Source organism: Pogona vitticeps, chromosome 6 (genome assembly GCF_051106095.1).
Source record: "Pogona vitticeps strain Pit_001003342236 chromosome 6, PviZW2.1, whole genome shotgun sequence".
Classification (NCBI taxonomy): Eukaryota; Metazoa; Chordata; class Lepidosauria; order Squamata; family Agamidae; genus Pogona; species Pogona vitticeps.
Window position 1 is genome coordinate 43,390,905 of NC_135788.1, and position 23,803 is coordinate 43,414,707.

The 23,803-nt window shown below is 38.8% G+C and overlaps 1 protein-coding gene across 3 annotated transcripts in view; it reads right to left on the reverse strand.

Moving 5' to 3' along the window:
• Window positions 1-23,803, reverse strand: part of TOP2B (DNA topoisomerase II beta) — a 59,150-nt gene that overhangs the window by 13,477 nt on the left and 21,870 nt on the right. For all 3 annotated transcript variants that reach the window (XM_020807678.3, XM_073003411.2, XM_020807662.3), the window contains exons 15-29: window positions 23,636-23,741; window positions 22,845-22,954; window positions 16,451-16,543; window positions 16,255-16,369; window positions 15,474-15,595; window positions 14,351-14,499; window positions 11,963-12,194; window positions 9,876-10,010; window positions 9,590-9,790; window positions 8,428-8,623; window positions 8,087-8,178; window positions 6,449-6,601; window positions 5,861-5,944; window positions 3,428-3,625; window positions 1,710-1,854 (exon numbers count right to left, since the gene is read on the reverse strand). In XM_020807678.3, coding sequence (XP_020663337.3) covers window positions 1,710-1,854; window positions 3,428-3,625; window positions 5,861-5,944; window positions 6,449-6,601; window positions 8,087-8,178; window positions 8,428-8,623; window positions 9,590-9,790; window positions 9,876-10,010; window positions 11,963-12,194; window positions 14,351-14,499; window positions 15,474-15,595; window positions 16,255-16,369; window positions 16,451-16,543; window positions 22,845-22,954; window positions 23,636-23,741 — 2,131 coding nt within the window. The remainder of the gene's footprint in view (window positions 1-1,709; window positions 1,855-3,427; window positions 3,626-5,860; window positions 5,945-6,448; window positions 6,602-8,086; window positions 8,179-8,427; window positions 8,624-9,589; window positions 9,791-9,875; window positions 10,011-11,962; window positions 12,195-14,350; window positions 14,500-15,473; window positions 15,596-16,254; window positions 16,370-16,450; window positions 16,544-22,844; window positions 22,955-23,635; window positions 23,742-23,803) is intronic.

Sequence of the window (23,803 nt, forward strand, 5' to 3'; positions counted from 1 at the left end):
CAGAATCTTCATCAATCATGGCCACTGACTAGTTGTAGATCCTGGCATTTGTAACCGAAAAACATTTAAACAGAATCCAGAAATGTACTGGCTCCATTAGATGAAGAACCAAACTATCATTTGGTGCTATGTAAACAAAGGAATAAAACCTGGGCCTGCACACTATTGCTTCCCCTTGAGTTCTACATGTCTTACTCCCTCCTTACCTAAGGCATGAACAAGAGTTACTGAATCATTCCTTCCACATTATGTTACAAATTATAAAAAAGGACAGGAATCATAGCCATCAAGTGAAAATGGAGAGGGGAAAATGGAGCATAGAGAAAGGCTTCTTTCCAGTTCAGCCAAATAGCACTCAGCTGATTTACCATATCTATCTATCTTGTGCAGTATAAATCCTTCTTCCCTCATTTGCTGCAAACGTTAGTTACATTTGCATTAGTAAACTGTACTATCTAAACAAAACTAGAGTATGTGAATGAGGAGGCAGAAAATAACAACTGTAAATAGATAACTCATCTAAACCAGTGGTTCTTAACCTTTGTTACTCGGATGCTTTTGAACTGCAACTCCCAGAAACCCCAGTCAGGACAGCTAGTGGTGAAGGCTTCTGGGAGTTGCAGTCCAAAACTCCTGAGTAACCCAAGGTTAAGAACCAGTGATCTAAACAGCACAGTGGGTGACTAGCCACCAGGCACAATTTGGATCTTGGCCTGATCAGAGTCAGAAAATTTACAGCATATGCTTACTTGACAGTTTTGAAAAGCTCATCAAATAGATAGCAAAAAGGATAGCAATCATGATGATCAAGAAAATTAGGTAGATTGCTCAGAGCAGTTTCCTTTATCTCCCACACTCAGCCCCAAGCATATTACACCATGTTTTATTTGTTCAGGTCCTTTCAGGGGAGTCATAATTTGCCAAAATACTGTGCTGCTTTTATAGATCTTTAGAAACAATCATGATAGAAAAGCTCCGATTATACAGAAAGTATGTCTTTCAATAGCTGTACATTTATACTTGAATATGGTGTTCTAGCAGATGAGAATTATCTGCTATTACAAGAGAATTAGGAAAGCTGCACTTCTTCCAACCCTAACCTAGCACATTAGGGTGCTCCATCTAGATCTCTTCTTTCTCATTACATGGTGCAGGGGTTCTCCTATACACACCAAAAAGACATTTGATATGTAGAGAAATCACTGATCAGAGATAACAGTAAGATACCAGTTTCGTTTCATTTTCCTCCTCACCTTCACATGGAAAGGTGCAAGCAGAAACATAGTGATTCTCAACTGAGTTGTGTTGCTTAAAAAGTGCTCCTCAAACTAACTTGTTTGTTCAGACCTTCACCTGCATCTTGCTGAATTTGCCTTTCAATTGAGTCATTTGAGATCTGATATCACTACCTGACCTAGAAGAGAATCCCAGCCTACCAATTGATTACAGCTCCCATCTGTGTGTCTGGCAGCTTTCCCTTACTGTTTATTTTAGTCACTTGTACATATTATCAGTACAGCTATCAGAAAGCTAAGACTACCAACATTATAAGAAGTTCTAAATGCTGAATGTGCATTCAGCTGCTAAGCACGGCACCGTTAAGTCTAGAGTCCACTATATGCCTCCAGGCAAGTTTTCCTTCTGAAACTGATGAATTATATTGGTGGTATTTCTTTGTAACATCTAAAGTAATCCTTCTGTTTACTTACCAGGCTCCTTCTTTTCTCTTTTAGGTTTAGGTGTCTTAGCCACTGGCCCAGAGGTATTAAGCAAATCTTCTCCAGCACCTTCTACTGGAGTGACACCAAATTCTTCATCAAATTCTAGTTTTATTGCTATAGTATCAAGATCCCCCTAGAAAAGCAAAGCAATTTAGGATTACTGTGGTGGATAAGATAGCCTTGGCCAAGCCTCAATCTCTTTGCAGCAGCCCACTGTCCGAAATGTTGTGTTAGTGGTTCTATATCATCACCAGTCATCAGTTGTAAAGATTACTGAGACAATATCGTGTTTCCCTGAAAATAAGACAGGGTCTTATATTAATTTTTGCTCCAAAACTTGCATTAGGGCTTATTTTCAGGAGATGTTTTATTTTATTTTATTATAATGCACAACAATCCACATTTATTCAAATACAGTCATATCATCATCTTCTGGTTGCTGCACAATGGTGGAGGGTAAAGTTTCACTTAACTGGGGCTTATTTTGGGGGTAGGGCTTATATTACAAGTATCCTGAAAAATTATATTAGGGCTTCTTTTCAGGTTAGGTCTTATTATCAGGGAAATAGGGTACGCATGAGACACTAAATCACAGATCATTTCAAAGTCTATCATTCTGGTACATGGTATGGTATCTAATGCATCTGTATTGTTCTGACAGTTGTAAGCCAAATGAATTACAATGGTGCCTCGCTTAGCGACCGCTCCGTTTAGCGACGAAATCGCTTAGCGACACTGTTTTTGCAATCGCAAAAGCAATCGCTTTGCGATGTTCTCTATGGGGTATTTTCACTTTGCGATGATCACAGGGAAGTGATCATTGCAAAGCCCCCATTTTCGCACAGCTGATCGGCGGTTTCAAAATGGCCGCCAGGAAAAACCATGGCCGCCTGCTGTGTTTAGGGACGGATTTCTCGCTTTAGAGGCACCGAAAATGGCGGCGCTATGGAGGACCTTCACTCAACTGTGAGTTTTAAGCCCACAGGAATGCATTGAAGGAGTTTCAATGCGTTTCTATGGGCTTTTTAATATCGCATAGCGACATTTTCATTCTGCAGTGATTTTTGTGGAACGAATTAACGTCGCTAAGCGAGGCACCACTGTAGTAGCCTATAGTCTTGTTATACAAAGTACTATAATGAAATATTTCTCAATTATTGTAACATATCAGACAATATGTTTTGGATAGGAATGTTCTCTTCCCAAAACAAAAGGTTTACAGCATGGAGTATTTTAAGCAGAAGAAGATATACCGTATTTTTCTGTTTACAAGATGATCCAAAGTATAAGACGACCTCCCCCTTTTCTAACACCCAGATTAGAAAATTTGAGGGCAGTGCGTGTGCGTGCCCCTTTGATCTTGATGCCCTTTCCCAGCCGCCTTTCTTGCTTTCTAAGCCCTGCGGAGCTTAGGAGATGGCTAATGCACCCATGAAAGGGCAGCGCGCTTGCACCCCTTTGATCTTGATGCCCTTTCATGGCTGCTTCAGGATCAAAGGGGTGCGAGTATGCTGCCCTTTCATAGCTGCTTTACTCTGTGGCTTCGCAAAAGGCAGGGAAAGCGGCTGCTTGGCCTGTATAAAACGACCCTCAATTTTTGGTCCAATTATTTAAGTAAAAAGTCTCGTCTTGTACACGGAAAAATACAGTAAATTGTATGGATGAGTAAACAATGCACGTTAGATAAACTGAACAGATTGACTTGCCTTCTTTTTTTTAAGCAATTTTTTACTGGCATCAGCTTTCATAGCAGATGTAATCTGTGGGACTATTCTTCTACCAAAAGGCGATGGCATGGTCTCCTCTAAATGAAGTTTCTTCATCTTGGGTTTACCAACTTTGCCTTTGATAGGCTTCCCACTCATCCCAGCCAGGATGTCTTCTCTTTCCTGGGCTTCTACTTTCTAGTAATAAATAAAAATGTAAGTAAAATGTAACAAGATTTGAAAACACGAGATAGCCTGATTTCAATATAGATAAATTTGACACACTAATTAATATAGTACTATAATTTTATAGATTTACCTGACTGAAGTTTCACTAAACTCAATGAGGTTTACTTTAGAGGAAACACTACTTATTTTTCCACTTCAAAATTTAAAAATCAACTTCCAGCTTTGCAATTCTACAATTCTAAGATTCTAACTATATCAATACATTGTTTTAGATTACAGTGAAGCCTCAACTTAAGAACTTAATTGGTTCCAGAAGATGGTCGTAACTCGAAATGGTCGGAAGTCAAAGCACCATTTCCCATAGGAATGCACTGAAATGCAATTAATCCATTCCGGCCAAAGGGAAAAAAATCACCAAAAAAAACCCAACCCAAAAACACTGCAAGACCCATTGGAAATGCAATTAATCTGTTCCAGCCAAAGAAGAAGAAAAAACCCCAAAAGACCCATCAGAAATGCAAAAAGAAAAACCCAAAAAGCAGAGACTGCAAGACCTATCGGGAAAAAAAATGAAAAATAAAAATTAAAAAATCACCAAAAAGCAAACAAACCCTGCAAAACCCATCGGAAATGGGAAAAACAACAACCAAACAACAAACAAACCCTGCAAGACCCATCACAGCATAGAAACATAACTCCACCATCCAGCCCAAACCCACGCTGCAAAACTCGCCCGAAACAGCCAGTTTTTAAAAAGCAGAAAGCAGCACCTTACCAGGCAGTCTGAAGCCTCCTCCGAATGTACATTCTCTAACCATTGGGGTGAAAGAACTAGAAAGAAGCAGTCTCTTTGCCACCAACGGTTACCAATTTCAATTCCCTGCCTTTTTCCCTTCCTTTTTTGTGGTTGTAACTCAAAGCTCCAGTCGCAATTCAAAGCAAAATCTTGTGGCCGGAGCTGGTCGTAACTTGAAATGGTTGTTAAGTCGGGACGGTCATAAGTCGAGGCACCACTGTGTATTTTGGAATGTAATGTAATACAAAATACATCACCTTCCAAAATATAATCTAAAACAAAAGCTGGGATATACTGGACCCCACAGTGTTTTCTATATTTCTCAGTGCACTATCAGGGACCTTGGGAGGAGACAACAAAAAAAGATAAAAAGATCAAAATGTGGGCTTATAGTAAGGTAAGGTTACCAAGCTATCCCAACAGTATAACAGTTCATGCTTCTTCTAAAGGAGCAATTTAACTTTAGACATCACCTCCAGGACTCTAGAGATGAGGGTATTCATATTTGTATATGAATACCCCCGCACAGCTGGACATAACAAGGGTCTGGTCCTGTCCACTCACATGTCTGTTGCTGGAGGCAACTCCACTCTCCCTTCCAATAGCTCCAGAGCTTGCGGTTGGCTATCCGCTCGTCAGTTGGCAGGGAGATTCATCTTCCCTCCTTCTGTGAGGAGTGGCTAGCCAACTGCAAACTCTGGAGTGATTGGAAGGGAGAGAGGAATCAGTAGCAGCAGCGGACACATGAGTGGATGGTCATTACATCCAGCTGTGCGGGGGCATTCGTATATTAATATGAATACCCCCATATCTACTCTGGACTGATGCAAGTTTTGCAGCACTGTCCCTTCTAGCTCCTTCTATATACACAAAACTGGTAACACTGTGCTCAGAAATTCTGTCCAATACACAAGTGGATTTTGTCATGCATTTCACTCGTGAAGAAATTAAGTAGATGGGAGATGTTTCTGCATTGTCTGGCCTTGTAAATTGGAATATCTAAAAATTAGTATTTCTCAATTTCTGATCTGTGTTATTCAGTTCCAATTATTCCATCTATTTGAGAACTAGCCAGATGTTTTTAAAAGAAGGATCACAAACATTTTCGTTGCCAGGAAACACTGTAAAATCCACAGAATGCAAAGAAATCTGGCAGGGAATAACAAACTGTAGACGCAGACAACCTGCTTACCTCTAAAACAAACAAAAACAAGGCCTATACACTACAGAAGCATAGAGAATTTTAGCCATTGTTCCACTGTAACATCTGTCACAAATGCATGCAGCAGACAACACAGGTTAAGCATAAAACTACAGATTTTCCTTCAACTTGCTTTCAATAGGCTCTGCAATATGAGAATGATCAAACAAACCCAAGTACCCACATAAACTAAAATTGAGATAACATTTCTTGATGCTATACAAGATATTAACATAGGATAGCATACATCAAGCTCTTCTACAAAAGCTGCTAAATCCTCTTTCCAAAGATCTGAAGCAGATTTTCTCTTGAGGTCAATGAGTTCCTTTCCCTGAAAGATAATTTTTTTAAAAAATGTTAAATCAAGAAGCATGCTACACATTCAAGAAAAGTAAATGTTACCAAAGCAAAATTGGACTGCAAAATTGACTTCATACTGGATTTGCACAAAATATTTTTCTTACACAAATGTTTGATAAGAACAATTTTCATAGTTAAATAAAATAGTAAAATTTGAGAGGCAAAATTTACAAACAGCTAAATCTTATTGTAAGCGTAATGTCAATAGTTACTTTTGAAGTAGAATTGCTTCAGGTTACACAGTCTTCATAGACATTACCATTGCAAACTGCATTGTCTGACTCAGTACACAACAATATCTATGCTGACTTCGTAACGAAATCATTTATCTCTAAAAGTTAAGTCACATGTGTTATGCATGCAGGTGCAGCAAGATTTAAAACAACATCTTTCACTGGTATTTATGATGTAAGGAAGTTTCATCAATAACTGATTTGAAAACAATTTCATGTTCAAAATCATGAAAAGTACTCACTTTAGCATCTCTCTGCTTAATGATATCTTCTACCTTCTCTTTCGTAAGACACCACAAAGACATATTTAAGATGTAGTTGAAATCTGGGCCTGAGGTAGATCCTGAAGAGGAAGAACTGTCATCATTCAGATTCAGCATTTCTTCTTCAGCTGCCTATATATTTTAAAAAAGTTAAAATTGAATTATGATGCTACTGCACATATATCCAACAGTTGCAAATGGCATACAACTTGGTATTTTGTTTAAATTATTATCAATTATTATCTCTATGTTGATGTGAATCTTGTTACAACTAGGAAGTATTTAAAATGCAGCCATATAATAAAGAGATTATAAAGAATAATGTAATTGAAATTGTACAAGATGGAAAATTTTGTGACAGTTTGATGCACACATAGGTATCCTGGTAAGGCAAAATTTGATGTTCAGTGTCAAATCCATCCTTATAGCAATATGAGATCTATGCATATAATCAGTATTATACATGAAGTTATCTTGAAGGCTGTTGTAAACAGTAAAAGGAAAACACAGGCAAAGCTCTAAAGGAGCCTGAATTGCAGCAAACTACTCAAGAGTATGCCCCTGCACATCCCATCCATAATCTCTGAATGCCTGAACAAGGCTACAGTCTTCTTTAATTAAAATAATGTACTAGAGAATGTAAAATTTGATTTCCTTCATAAAATAAGTAACAAAGAACCAAAGCCAAAAATTTTATTTCAATACATCCTCATTAATAAACAGAATACATATTCATGTAAAAATTATATTATGCCATGTGTCAGTACTAGTTAACTACAAAATGGCCCAAATCATTTTACATAACATAAGTGGGAGGAAAATAGAATGACTTGCAGCAGCAAACCACCACTAAATAATGAGCATCCACTTGCATACCTGATCACACTTCAAGCCACAAGACTGTGCACAGTAAGGCATCCAAGACAGGACTCATTAATTGGTAGCTATTTGCCACTGTGAGTCATAAAATTTCCTTTCCACTGGTGTCATGTCACAAGAGGATTTTGGTTATTGTGTAGTTAATTATAGCACAAGCTATAATACAATTTTTGGATGAACCTATACTATTCTTTTTACCAATTAGGATGTATTAAAACTGATTTTTGGATTTGGTCTTTGTCAGATATTTTATGAAGCAAGTCACATTTCCTTTCATTAGTAAGATAACTGTATTTAATTTATTGCATTAGGCTATTCAGGCTGTAATTCCTCACACACTCAAAAGTAAATGTCCCCAAAGAATATGGACATATCCCCTGGAAATCAATCATAGCAGAGGCCAGAAACATCTTTCATCCCAAAGGCCAAATTCCTTCAGAACTAACCTTCCTTGGGTGCATGCTTATGGCAGGCAAGACCACTTCACACAATCTCATTGTGGACAAGATCTGCAGGGCACTGAGACAAGTGCATGCTGCAGTCTCCAGAGATCCTTGCCTCCTGTGCAACATATGCAGCTTGAAAAAAAGCTTCTATAGGCATCAACTGACAACTTTTGTAAAATACAGGGACAGTAAGACAAAGAGTGAGAACTGTGGATTGGATGAAAAGGCTCATGGGCCTGTCATCCTCCACCCCTACATGTGGGGATCTTCCGTATTTCCTGTATGAATGTACCTTTTCCTGTGCTTCTTTCCAGGCTTTCACAGGATCCGATTCATAGCCTCTCTGGACTAACATCTGGATCAAATCTCTTTTTGATTTATTCTCTATAACAACAACAACAACAACAAAGGAATTAGGATGAGAAAAACAAGTGCTGTTTATATGTATGGCAAAGATGAGCAATTGTGGCCCTCTAGAACTTGCTATAGTTCAAGTCCCAGTAGTCTTGGTCAACTTAAAACCATAGGATTTGCAATCTCAATGTCTAAAGGGCCATAGTGGCCCATGCCCAAAGTACTTTCTTCTCAACAGAGATCTATTGTTATCAATTCCATAACATGATTTTTTTGTACCTATGGTAATTTTCCCTTGTATTTTCTCCAGAATAAAACGAGCTTGATTGTTCAGCTTGGTAGATTCTGCCCCTAACATTCCCACAAGCCACTCTTTGCGCAAGCCATAATAATTTAATCGTAAATCAAAGAACTCCTTCAGAATATCTTGCACGGTTTCATACTTCTTCAGACACCCCATATGGTCAAACAGCACCTGGGTAAATATAAAATATTTGATTAAAAGTTATTTCATAGATTAAATATGATTAAGTAACTGCAAGAAATGTGAAAAGTTTATAGGAAAAAAACATAGAATTAACATAATAGAAGTATTGCAATTCTTTTTGCACCTTTAAAAAGCTCAATTCAAATTGTGATTTCACTCTTTTAGTGTAACCTTAACTTTAGCTAGGGTGATAGAGCTTTTCTGCATAATTAGTTGTTACGGATTTATAATTTTTCAGCATACATGAAACGTTCTTTTCTGCCATATCAAGTATTCTCCAAAGAAAGGATGCCTTCAGTCTGACATGGATCAAGGTCCAATTGTTTATAACGTTTATCAGAGATTATCGGAAACATGATTGGGACATGAGCCTCTGTTTCAAATTCAAGTACCAAATTCACCTCCACATCAGTTCTAAAATGGAGAAAAATGCAAAGTACAATACTATCACCTTTCCAGTGAAGATTAAGGCATCAGGGTGAAAGCTGGTGTGCATCTTAAAAACAACACTATGTATGTGAAGTACAACCTCACATCTGGTTTCAAGAAAACAAAGACATGTATAAAAGCAGAATCCAAAGTACTTCAAAGTGATACCTTTTCCAAAGAATGAAATACAAAGAATGAAAAGTACAACTGCAGCATTAGGTAATGAGAGCCATAGTTAAAAGATTGTCCCAAAAAGAGAAACTGACTTAGTCATGTGTACTGTATGGTAGGAATATGAATCATACTAACTTTTGCTACTTGGGTAGGTTATACTGATGATTTTGAAAATAAGATTTCTCAGTTCGTCTAAATTTAAACAGATATCAATAATTATACCTTTTTGTAAAGAAGTAAACATGGAAAACATGTATTTGGTCATGACCTGTATCAAATATATTACTACTTCAGCTTAAAACAAATAGTAAAGTGGTATTAATCTGGTAGTCGAACATATAGAAAAGTTACCATAGAATTACAAGTTAGACTTGTTTGAAGCTTAAAGACTTTATGAAGTCCAGCAGCCTCTGCCTGAGCAAGTTTTTCTTCTGTCATTTTTACAACAAATTTCACAGTTGTATCAGTATGATACTCTTTGTAGTCTGAAATTAATGCTGGTGTCTTTTCAGTCCCATTCAACATTGGTTCTAAAACCTGTTCTTTGTAAACCTATAAAACATTAAAAACCACAAATTAGTTATTCAAATTAAAATGGAAAATATTCAAAGTTTAAAATAATCTTAATACTACTCACCTGAGTCCATGTTCTAACTGGAAGCTCTGTAATTTCTACTGTGTTTCTGTCAACCACAAATATTTCTCCACTCACTACATACTGATTCTGACCAAGTTCCTGGATTGTTCCTTTAAAATTTTTGTAGTTCGGGAGCTGTAACATAAAGGAGCATTTGACACATTAAGAATATGCTCTCTTCCCTACTGAGCCTCAGTATTTGGTTTATATGACTTGGATCCAAATTTATAGCACATTCTAACTAACCAAGATGGCTGAAGACCAGCTAAGCTCACAGCAGGCCCTTTAAAACTGTAATAAATCCAAACTCCACCCAGTCTTTAGTTGCTGGAAATTACTTAAGACTACCCTTGCCTTAGGCAAACCTAAAGTGGTCACAGTGAAATTAGTAAGACATTACGTTGATCATTACTAACTTATATTTCCACCAATATTCAGAAGGTCTGCTTTAAGTATGACTAATTCTGGATCCAGACCTCTGTTCTAGAAAATCAAATTATTCAATGATGATATATCAACATTTAACAGTAAGGTGATATTTATCTATTATATGGCAGTGTGAAATCATATGGCCAAGCTGACACTAGCAATTCCTTCACACACTTGCAAATACACATCACCATGAGGAAAAGCAGGGGATATTATAATCATCAGACTTCATACAGCTGAGGAAACAAATATCCCACTGACCATGGTTGCACCTTTTTCCAGCAGCCAGTATAATCAAATCTGCTTCTGTTGTCCAGTGAAAACAAATATCAGGGCATATAATCAAATGCAGGAATTTAGCACTGTGAACTAGACATTTATTTATTTATTTATTTTATTTATTTTATTTCTATCCCGCCTATCTGATCATATTAGACCACTCTAGGCGGCTTACAGTAAAAACAACAATGTAATTTTAAGACTTTACAGCAGAAACGTAAATAATAAAAAAGAATAAAGAACAGAATAAGAAAAAAGATCGTCAAGGGTTTTCTGTTGGGAAGGCCCGCCTATACATCAATGTTTTTAGTTGTTTCTTAAAAATGCCCAGCGAGGGAGCCGCGCGAATCTCAGGGGGCAAGTTGTTCCAAAGGCGAGGAGCCACCGCCGAGAAGGCCCGGTTTTTGGTCTTTTCCTTTCGGGCCTCTCTCGGCGTTAGGCTCCTCAGCCTTATCTTCCAGTCAGTACTGGTCAGAATCCTATTTGTGATTTAAGTGTGTATAATTTTCAAGTCATGGCAATAAATTATCAATGTTTAATGAGGTCCTGCTTCCATTCCTAGTTGTACATCCAGTTATACAACAGGCACGCAACTAGGAATGTAACTGGCATCTTGTTAAGTAGCAGCAATCTGCCACCAAAACTCACCCAATTTTATTCATGCATGCATAAAAAGCCAACAGGATTCTGGACAGTACTTAAAATGTAGAGGGATAAAATATTGAAGGTTTTGACAGGTGACAACATGTGATTACAGGTCTAATATTGAAATTTCCCCTGACAGAGGCAAGCTGTCTCATGAACATATCACCCTTTCCATTATAGGTCCCAGGCATGCTTAAGAGTTTTCTAAACAAATAAAAGGATCCAAATATATATATATATATATTTTTTTTTTTTAAAAAATTGGAAGTAGAAGAGGAAGTTGCCACTTTTTCTTTATGTACGGGAATCTCTGTAGAATGTGGACTATTTAAATAAAAACACATTTAAAATTTATAGCATTTTATATAGCTAGAGAGTTTGTTTGTCCTTACCCTGTACATATACAAGTCTCTTTAAGAAAATATGTTTCCCCATAACACATGCCATATTACATTAAAACTAAAGAAAGAGATTAGGAGAAAGAGAATGAAGCCTAGGGCATTTAAGATATCTACTTCACCTGGACAAACAAATTCACAATGAAGCTCATATTTACCATTTATACAAATTAAGCAACTACATAGCTATGCAAAAGACACAATCTCCCAGTGTTAGTTTTATTTAGACAAAAGAAGGCAAACACATATTTCCACTTTTACAAATAAAGAATTCTAATTTAGTCTCCTTTATGAAAAAGTAATTAACATATTAACCTACAGCAAATATTTCATTACCATGGGAAGAGGGTCTAATCCATCCAACATTCGTCTGACATTGTTCACAATTTCCCTGGTATCATAGTTCGGAATTTTACAGGCCCATCCTGTACCAATGCCCTCAGCACCGTTTATTAAAACCATAGGAATTATGGGAATGTACCATTCAGGCTCTACACGCAGGTTATCATCATAAAGAAATTTAAGCAGATTATCATCCACTGCAGGAAAAAGTAGTCTTGCTAAAGAGCTTTAAAGAAAAGAAAAATATAAAAGGTATTTAAGTCAAAACACTGTAAACGAATAGACTACAATGCTTGAGGTATATTCCTCCAGTATCCTGTTGCATTATGTGATCACAGAAGAGTGATCACAGAAGTGTTCCCCTTGCTCCAACTGGCTCCCCAGTGCATATCCAGTCTTGCGTTGGTTGCAAGGTATGTTGCACAATCATTTGTTTGACTGGTTGCACGACAAGGGATCTAGTGACACAGGGCAAAGCTTAAGTGATTTCCTTTAAGTTCCAAATGGGATCCTAATAACAGGTTTTCATTCTATTTATAAACAAGAGTACTGGTTCAGAATGTCACATATACTCTTAGTGTGCACACAGCACATGTTGTGAGGTTTCCTCATTCACTGCAATTTTAAAACAACTTTTTATATACAAGAGGGATGAGTATGTAGAGTTTTAAATGAGAGCCTCAGATGCAGAAAGAAGCCTCTTGAGTAGGCCTTGGAGAACAATCAGATGTGCAGTAAAGGAGAGCTTTCGTGAGCCACTGAAATTTATGGTTTTAATTGCTCATCTAGAAGTTATTTTATGCTAACTCGGGCAACTGGTTCATTTAATTCTGTATTGTTCCCAGAGAAGCAAAGTAGTTTTGGCTACATGTAGCTTGTAGGTCAGTTCTCACCCATCTCTGTTCTACAGAGTCAAGAACTGCGATTAATTAATTGGAGTGAAAAAAATGCACTCATCCACTTGTCTGTGACAAGTGAAAAATGCTACTCAACATGTCACAGCTCCCTCCCTGCCTGACTCTCTCCCTCCGCCTGTCATTCTCTCTAATCCTGCAGTCCTCCCCTCCCCCCTCCCATTGCAAAAGGAAAACTGCCTTCTTCTCGCAAGAAGAGAGTTTGAGCGGCACATAGATATAGCTCTGCAGGAGAATGTAGAGTAGTCCCATGCTGGAGAATATGGAGATTCCCTGCTCCCAATTTCAACCAAACAAGGACACATCCTGGGGTGGGAGGGAACCACGGCTCTTTAAGAGGCCAGGCGCTTTTGCTTTCAGTTTTATTTTTACTGAAGACATTCAAAAGAAAGGCATTCAAAATACAAGCTTCATGACCCCACAGGCACGCAGGTAATAAATCAACCCAAGTCTGAGAGTATAAATCAGTGATTCCTAATCCCAATAAATTGCAAGGCTATAGTCCAGTAATGCTGACTGGCGAAATTTTTGACTGACTGGTGAGATATTCTAAAATTTTTCAAGTTCTGCAGATCAGAGTATATTCATCCTACCAAGGAGACTGTCACCAGCATGACTGATCTAATGAACAATGAATGAGACTATACTGGTAAACTGCAGATATGGACAAAATAAAAATACAGGTTTAAATTCTGCTGCTGTAACTTATGCCATGTAAAGCTGATGACATCAGCAGCTGCAGCAATGTTTCAGAAATTAAACATTCCCAACAAAGCTTTCATTTTCTGGAACCTATAGAAACCACAGGACAGGAGAGAGAAGCCTTTAATTACCAAAAATTGCTGCTATCTTCATGCCTTGATGGAGGCAATTTTCAGTAACCAAGGTCTATCCCCCTTCTGTCCTGTTGGTTCCACAGGTTCCCAGTGATGAAAGGAGTAACATGGGAGCCTCAAAGAAAGAAGTTGGAAATACTTGATTTTTGAAAAACTTATGCTGCTACCACATCATCAGCCTTATGTGGTGTAACATACAACAATATGATTCAGCCATAAGGCTGGATTTAGATAAAATTAATTGCATTTAGTTCCCAAATGAGATTTAGTTGCAAATTCAAGGATTCCAGACCTACATGAATGAAGACTATGAAATACATGTTTCTTCTTTGGGAAAACCAGCAAACTGTCTCATTCCAAACTGAATGGTTGGCAACAACTAGTGACTTCATACAAGCTAGCTTTGAAATGAGCAAAGACAAAAATTAGACTGCCATGTTAGAAACTAAAAAAAAAAGGAGGGGTCAATTAGCTATAAAATTAGGATTATTATAATTTTGTGAAAGCTCTGTGACGCTTTGTAAGTAAATAGGCTATATGTAGTGAAGCTTTATAATCACAAATATGTACTAGCCAATTCTATACACATTTTAATAAGACTAGTTTCAACTTTGTTTTGAACAAAATTTTACCTTAGCATAGTGAAGATATAACGAGGACTTGCAGCATCTTTGCCACCATGCAGCCTAGTACCAAACTGACCAATAGGCTGTAGCAAGTTGACATTATTGCTTCCAACAAAGTTCTGAGCCAAGTTGACAATAGTCATCATTAAGGCTTGCTAGAAGAAAATGTTATAGCACTGTTACTACTATATAAAAAAACAGAACATTTTTGTTCATATGAAATTCTATAAGCTGGAATACAATACCTTACTGGTGCTATTTAAGCCTTTGGATGCACACTGGAGTGTATGGATATTATCCACCTGAGTAGTCTCTCTCAACCTTCCCTTTGTAATTCCTCTTTTCTACAAAGTCATTTTGAAATCAGTGGCAGTATGTTCTCTGAAGCTGAAATGCTCTGAAACCCAGCTTTGCAAGTTGCTATTTTTAAAGTCAGATTTAGGTCATTTATTCTGTTGAAGAGAAACTGTCCTGTCTGCCCTATATAGAATTCAGAGGGGCACTGATGGCAGAAGATGGCATATTATCACATTAACAGAAGAACAAATAAATGATCCCCTGATGTTGTGTTTGACACTGACAGAAACTGTAACAATTCACCAAAATAGATGTGGGGAAACAATGGACACCTAAGTTTGTCCCAGGGTATATTCTTATCTTTGCACCCATGCTACATGGAATGAAATGTATCAGTGATTTACCAATTACAAGCACTATTAAAACCTGGAAAAGAGAAACATCATTATCTAGAATTACTGTCTACATATTCTCTGATAGTGCCATTAGTGGTCCCTACAAATATATCTGCTTTAGCTGTGTAATTCCTACATTGGCAAGGAGCTGGACTAGATTCCTCCAGGATCCTTCCTATTTTTTCTGTTCTACGATTCTGTGAAAGCAGAAACATTCTGCTGATGAAATGGATGGTGAGTCCAAAGCCGAACTGAGATTTCTTCTTCTACCCACGCATCACTGAAATCAACCACAAATGGAAAAAAAAACAGCCTGAGCAGGACTATATTTTGAAACCTGTCTATTGCCCTATACTCCATAAATATACAATACTCCATAAATAATGAAACAAAAATACTGACAAGCATACACGCTCAACCCTTTCTTCCATACCTACCTCCCCATGGTGGTATGCTGACATCTCAGCAACAGAACCAGCTAGCTGAGCAACTTTAACTTCACGTTTATCATTTCTCTTACAGCAAGTGAACAAAACTTTGCGCTGTCCTGGTTTAAATCCTGTTTTAAATAATAATAAAAAAATTAAGAACAGCTTCTGAAATCACATTTTTCAGGTTTACAAAAAAATAAACGTAGAAATTATACTCTTCATGTCTTGCTGGTTAAACTTGAAGATGTACATTGAACACATGTTTAACAATTTAATACATGCTGTAAGAACTGTGTGGATAAATATAAGTGAACACTTACCTAATAAGTACCAGAGAATACTATAAATGACTATTTTTCCACTTCTCCATGAGGAGAAGTAGTACCCATTTGGCATTGCAATCAAGTCAAACTGTGATAACTACTAACCAGGTCTATAATCAAAACTGCCATTCTTTACAACTTCACATAAAAGAATAGTTTCAAATCAGAGCATGGAATCACTTCCTAATTAGTGCTAGTTGTTCTTTGCAAATTGGAGAATACCAAAGTCCCATTAAAGGTCTGGGGCAGAGGAGGGGGCATCTCAACTTTGAGCCAGAAGAAACCAAAAAATAAGAGCAGTTTTGCTTCACTTAGAGGAATACAGATGGTACTCTTAGTTCAATCTAGGGAGATTGCTTAAAAGTTCAAGCGAGAATGGCAAAGGGTCTCTTACTTTTTAAGATAACTACACCTTGAAAATGACATTAAAATGATACTATACTTCTTAGTGAAGGTTAACTCACCATCTACAAGGGATGGAATGGATCGCTCATTATCTGAGTTGGAGAAAAGAATCAACTCTTTGTTGATGAAGTCATTGTAAGTAAGATGCTTTGTTGCTGTACCATACAAAAATTGCTAAAATAAATAAAATATAATGTTACTTTAAAATCAACAAACAACAATAACTGTTATTTCCCCTTATATTGCCAACATTACCTCAGGTAATCCATGCAACCGACGCTGCCTTCTGTCTTCCATGAAATTAGTTAGCCATTCTTTGCGGTCATCAATTTTTTTCTTACTGAAGGCCTACAAAGATGTTACATATCTTAATCACAACCAGAAAAAAGGACAAATATAAAGAAAAGTACCATGATCTAACAAAGAATAAGTAAAACCAAAACAAATGCATTTTAGCAAGGATCCTCCAAAGATATGTGCAAATTGGTACAACAATGGACACAGTCAAAGAATAGTGGGCAGAGTTTCCATGCTCTCTTGGAAGACCACCATTCTGAACCAGATTTAACATGGCTTAATAAATAAGATCTCCTAAAGGAAATGTACTACAATGTATGTGCCATCAGGCCAGTGAATTGCTTTTATCTTATAAACAAAAACTGCACTATTTTTAACAGTGGTGCCTCGACTTACGAACGTCCCGACTTACGACCATTTCGAGTTAAAACCAGCTCCAGCTGCAAAGTTTTGCTTCAACTTACGGCCAGAGGTTCCAGTTACAAACAGAAAAAGGCAGGAAATTCAAATTGCTAACCGTTGGTAGGCAAAGAGGCTGCTTCTTTGTAGCTCTTTTGTCCCAACAGTTAGATTGAGTGCAATCGGAGGAGGCTTTGGACTGCCTGGTAAGGTAAGGTGCTGCTTTCTGCTTTTAAAAAACTGCTCTGGGTGGGTTTTGCAGCATGGTTTTGGGCTGGGGGGGTTAAACTTCTGTGCTGTGATGGGTCTTTGGGTTGTTTGTTTTTTGATATTTTTCCCCATTTTGAATGGGTCTTCGGGGGTTTGTTTGCTTTTTGGGGTTTTCCCCCGTATTTCCGATGGGTCTTGGAGGGTTTCCTTGCTTTTTTACTGGTTCCCCCCATTTCCGATAGGTCTTGAGGGTTTGCTTGCTTTCTGGGTTTTTACCCCCCAATTCCAACGGGTCTTCCTTTTTGCTTTGCTTTTTTTGCATTTCCAATGGGTCTTGCACACTTCGCTTGCTTTCTGCTTTGCTTTTATTGCATTTCCAATGGGTCTTGCACACTTCGCTTGCTTTCTGCTTTGCTTTTTTTGCATTTCCAATGGGTCTTGCACGCTTCGCTTGCTCCCCCCCCCCCCGGAACGGATTGATCACGTTTCCGATGGGTCCTGCAGTGATTTTTTGGGGGAGATTTTTTTTCTTCGGCTGGAACGGATTAATTGCATTTCAATGCATTTCAATGGGAAATTGTGCTTTGACTTACGACCATTTCAAGTTATGACCAGCGTTCTAGAACCAATTAAGTTCGTAAGTCGAGGCACCACTGTAATTGTAACGAGAGCCTAAGACATACTAATGCTGGTTTTACATTTTTCAAGACAGGGACTAAGAAGTTCAGGGCTCAATGAGTCTCTTTGCCACTAGTTTAATTCACAAACACTCAGGAATATAATACTAATACTAAGTAATACCATTGGTTCATCTAGTTCACTGGTTCTTAACCTAGGGTTACTCACGAGTTTTGGACTGCAACTCCCAGAAGCCTTCACCACGAGCTGTGCTGACTGGGGTTTCTGGGAGTTGCAGTTCAAAAGCATCTGAGTAACAAAGGTTAAGAACCACTGATCTAGTTCAATATTGATAACTCTCAGCAATTCTCCATTGTTTTAGACAGGATTCTTTCTTAGCACTAACTGGAGATGCCTCACATCCTCTGATGGTATCCGATCTAAAGATTAACCCAGCCTGATGGATGCATAGTTTCTGAATTCTGACAAGAATAGGTACATGTGAAGTGTCCACTTATAGAAGACTCACTGAAATAAATGAAATCTAAGTGTATACATTTGAATGGACTGATCCGTGTATGATCTGCCTAGATCAAACAATAACTGGACCAGGACTTTCTCAGTGGCTGCTCCCAGGCTCTGGATTTCATTACCAAGATAAACTAAGTTGGCTCCCTTTGTCTTTTCATCAACAGCCAAAGACTCTTTTATTCATACAGGTCTTTGGCAAATTATGATGCTTGCCGGATGTGGTGGAATGCCCATGTCCCACCTGTCCGTCATGTGGAGCTCTAGGGCTGGAGCCTATGAGATGACAGGAGGGCAGAGTCAGAAAGAGAGTTGGAGACAGAGAGAGAAGGGGAGATGAGGTTTTGAAGGTTTAGGAGAGAGATTGGAAAGTTGGTGTAATTGGTTGATGTGTTAAAGAATAGTTAAAGGGTAGAAGTATAATAAAATAGACAGACAGTCATCAGATCTTATTCCAATGATTGATGTGAAGTAATACAAATAAAGAAGTGCGTTTATTATCCAAGTTTAATGAGTGCAACATAATAAAACATCTGTGCACATACTTGTGTGATTCAACAACTAAATAATAAATAATCAGTTATCTTTGACAACACGTGTCTATGCAACATTATTGGCAACGTTTCGATAAAGATCCACTGGTGGCAGTTGGTGAAAGGAGAAATAAGCAAGTTGTGTCCAAAGGTGGACCTGCGTTTAAGGGAAACAAACTAAGGACAATGGGGGTGCGCGACATCGGAGAAGTTTTTCCATGGAGGGCTGTTTTACTTTCTGATACTGGAATGGTTTTAAAATTCTAATCTATTTTTTAAAAGGCTTTTATTCATTTAGTTTCTAATTGTACCTGTTCTATTTAATTGTATTTGTTCTATCTTGAATCCTATTTTGGGTATAAAGGAGGAATAGAAATCAAATACTTATAAAAAATTAATCTTTTTGTTGATCTACATTTTGCATGCTACTTCTTAGTGATGAAATGCAGCCACAACAATAGTGATGCAAGGGGTGGGCAACATTTGAGGATCCGGGGCCAATTTTCTGTCTTCATGACCCACCAAAGCCATGACCCACAGTCATGGCCAAAAATATTGGCACCCTTGCAATTCTGTCAGAAAATGCAACCCTTCTCTCAGAAAATTGTTGCAGTTGCAAATGTTTTGATGCTCACATGTTCTTTTCTTTGGTTTCTGTTGAAACAACACACACACACAGAGAGAAGAAAAGTCAAAACTGATACAATCCCACACAGAAACCCAAAAATGCACTGGCCAACATTATTGGCACCCTATCTAAATTGTAAGAAATAACTGCTTTTCAAGCATGTGATGCTCCTTTAATTTGTATTTAGACACACCTGTCACAAGTAAGAGGCATGGGTGATACAGTAATTACGCTTGCAACCAGTTAAGATGAAGAAAAGTTGACTCAACCTCTGTGTTGTGTGACACTGAGCATGGAGAAAAGAATGAAGTATAAAGAGTTGTCTGTGGATTTGAGAGAGAAAATTGTGGAAAAACATCGACAATCTCAAGGCTACAAGTCCATCTCCAGAGATCTTAATGTACCTGTGTCCACTGTGTGCAATATCATCAAGAGGTTTACAGCCAACTGCACTGTAGCCAACCCCTCTGGACATGGACGGAAGAGCCAAATTACTGAAAAATTACAACAAAGGGTTGTTTGAATGGAGGATATAGAATCCAGATTAACTTCCAAACAAATTCAAGCTGATCTGCAGACACAGGGTACAACAGTGTCAGCTCGCACTATCCATCACCACCTGAATGAATAGGGACGCTATGGTAGGAGACCTAGGAGGACACCACTGCTGACACAAAGGCATAAAAAACAAGACTGGAGTGTGCCAAAACTTATGTGACAAAACCACAATCCTTCTGGGAGAATGTACTGTGGACAGATGAGACAAAAGTAGAGCTTTTTGGTCAAGGACATCATGGCACTATTTACAGAAAAAGAAATGAGGCATTCAAAGAAAAGAACACAATCTGTACAGTCAAACATGGTGGAGGTTCAAATATGTTTTGGGGTTGCTTTGCTGCTTCTGGCACTGGATGCCTTGACTGTGTAAACGGTATCATGAAATCTGATGATTACCAAAGAATTTTGGGGCACAACATAGTGGCTAGTGTCAGAAAGCTGCGTCTCCACCAGAGATCATGGGTCTTCCAAGAGGACAATGACTCGAAACACACTTCAAAAAGCACTCAGAAATTCGTTTAGTCGTGTCCGACTCTTCGTGACCCCATGGACCAGAGCACGCCAGGCCCGCCTATCTTCCACTGCTTCCCGGAGTTGTGTCAAATTCATGTTGGTTGCTTCGCAGACACTGTCCAGCCATCTCATCCTCGGTCGTCCCCTTCTCCTCTTGCCATCACACTTTCCTAACATCAAGTTTTTTTCCAAGGAGTCTTTTCTTCTCATGAGATGGCCAAAGTACTGGAGCCTCAGCTTCAGGATCTGTCCTTCCAGTGAGCACTCAGGGTTGATTTCCTTTAGAACTGATAGGTTTGTTCTCCTTGCAGTCCAGGGGATTCTCAAGAGCCTCCTCCAGCACCACAATTCAAAGGCATCAATTCTTCGGCGGTCTGCTTTCTTTATGGTCCAGCTCTCACTTCCATACATCACTACAGGAAAAACCATAGCTTTGACTATTCGGATTTTTGTTGGCAATGTGATGTTTCTGCTTTTTAAGATGCTGTCAAGATTTGTCATTGCTTTCCTCCCATTCAGAAATGGTTACAAACAAAGTGCTGGAGAGTTCTGAAATGGCCAGCAATGAGTCCAGATCTGAATCCCAAGGAACATGGGGTCCCCAACCCCCAGCCCAGTGCTGGTCCATGGCCTTGGCCAGAGCAGGCCAAGGAGACATATCTCCCACACCGCACACACTCCTGCCCCCCGCACAGCCCTTTGCGCATGCACGCAAGTGCCCCTCCACCCCTGTGCGAGTGTATGTGAGTATCCCCTGAGCAGCCCCCTCCCCCTCGCACTTGTGCACAAGTGCGAGCGTGAATCCGCTCCTTCACGCATGCGTGTGTGTGCGTGCCCACGTGAGCATGCATCCACTCCTTTGCGCATGTGTGTAAGCGCAGGGGGGTACCCCACCTTCCCCAACCGGTCCATGGAGTTTAAAAGGTTAGGGACCGCTGCCATAGAACACCTGTGGAGAGATTTCAAAACAGCAGGTGGGAAAAGGCATCCTTTAAATCTGAAGGCCCTGGAGCAGTCTGGAAAAGAAGAGTGGTCCAAAATTCCAACAGAGAGGTGTAAGAAACTCATTCATGGTTACAGGAAGCAATTGATTTCAGTTATTTTTCCAAAGGGGGTGCTATCAAATATTAAGTTAAGAATACCAATAATTTTGGCCAGTGGATTTTTGGGTTTCATGTGGGATTGTATCAGATTTGACTTTTCTCCTGTTTTTTTGTGTTGTTTCAAAACAAACAAAAGAAATGAACATGTGAGTACCAAAACATTTGAAACTGCAACAATTTTCTGAGAGAAGAGTTGCATTTTCTAACAGAATTGCAAGGGTGCCAGCAATTTTGGCTATGACTCTATCTACTTCCAAAAAGTTTATGACATTCTTCCACTTAGGTGACTAGAATACAGTGCTGCCTCGCATAGCGACGTTAATCTGTGCAGCAAAAATCGCTGCTAAGCGATTTTGTAGCTATGCGATTTTAAAAAGCCCATAGAAACGCATTAAAACCTGTTTAATGCGTTCCTATAGGCAAAAAACTGACCTTAAAGTGAAGATCCTCCATACGGTGGCCATTTTCGCTGCCTCTTAAGCGAGGAATCAGCGTGAAAACACAGCGGGCGGCCATTTTTTTAACCCGGCAGCCATTTTGGAACCGCCGATCAGCTGTTTAAAAATCATCGCTTTGCGATGATCGGTAAGCGAAACAGGGAACCGATCATCGCAAAGCGATAAAACCCCATAGGAAACATCGCAATGCGATCGCTTTTGCGATCGCAAAAAGTTAATCGCTATGCAGTTTGGTCGCTAAACGGAGCGCCCGTTAAGCGAGGCACCACTGTACCTCCAATTTCACTGCCACTGTTGGAACAATTATAATAATCAGTCAGTTCTGACTTATGGCAACTCTTTTCAGCGTTTTCTAAGTAGAGAGAGCTCTGTAACTCTGTAATTCCCTTCTTCTGGAGGCATCTTGGGACAATGCAGTTTGCCCAAGGCCACGCAGGCTGGCTCCTCTCAAAGGAAGCACAGTGGGGAATTGAACTCCCAACCTCTGGCTCTACAGTCAGATACCTAAACCACTGAGCTATCCAGCCATCTGCTGGTATAATTACATACAACAAATAGATCAATTTCAGATCAAGCTCTTCCTTGTTACCAAAGAATTTACTAAAACAATTTAAAAATATATTTTAATGCAAAAATTAATCCTTAAGACATTTTCATCACAAAAATTTCCAGCCTGTTTACATTTATTTAGGAGTATTATAAATGGAGATGGGGCCAGAAAAAACTTGAAATGATGAGTGGAATGGAGAGATAGACAGGATTTCAATAAAGATAGAAAAACAAATTAGTGCAGGGTATATTTACCAACGTAATGGCAGCATCATCTTCAGGCCCAGCATATCGAAATAAAATTCGATGTCTCTCCATATCTGCAAAATATTCTTTTGCTTCTTTAGCAGTGCTGGTACCCAAACCTACAGCAATGAGGAGATAAGAAAAGAAAAATATTGAAATAGCCAATCAAACTTCTGAGCTTGTTGCAATAAAAATTCTAATTTAAATCTACTTCAGAAAAAATAAAGGAAAAACAACTTGTTCTATCTTTTTTTGGGGGGGCATATGTAAAGATACATTGTGGGACGTGGTGGCGCTGTGGGCTAAACCGCAGAAGCCTGTGCTGCAGGGTCAGAAGACCAAGCAGTCATAAGATCGAATCCACGCGATGGAGTGAGCGCCTGTCGCTTGTCCCAGCTCCCGCCAACCTAGCGGTTCGAAAGCATGTAAATGCAAGTAGATAATTAGGTACCACCTCGGTGGGAAGGTAAACAGCGTTCCGTGTCTAAGTCGCACTGGCCATGTGACCACGGAAAGATTGTCTTCGGGCAATATGGCTTGAAGAGCGGGATGAGCGCCGCCCCCTAGAGTCGGACACGACTGGACAAAAATTGTCAAGGGGAACCTTTACCTTTACCTAAAGATACATATGGAGCTAGGCAATTTTGAGGACGTTCCAGTGACAGCGATAGGAGTTAAGAACTAATTTTTAACTTTGAACTATTACACTAACCTTCAAGTGACTTACTCAAGAAGTTTAGCCAGACTGTGTCCAAATATTTAGGTAGTTTGGCAAGGAAGGGTGAATATTGAACACAAACCTTTGTAGTACTTTATTTTCCATGATTTATGATTTTCCATATGTTTTTTCCATTCATCAAATTCAGGAATACTATAGAAGGAAAGCTCTTGCTTACTCTTGCTTGCCTTAAATGCAAAAATGTCCATTAGATATTACAGTTTAATGTTTTATTAAATGTTATAAATCA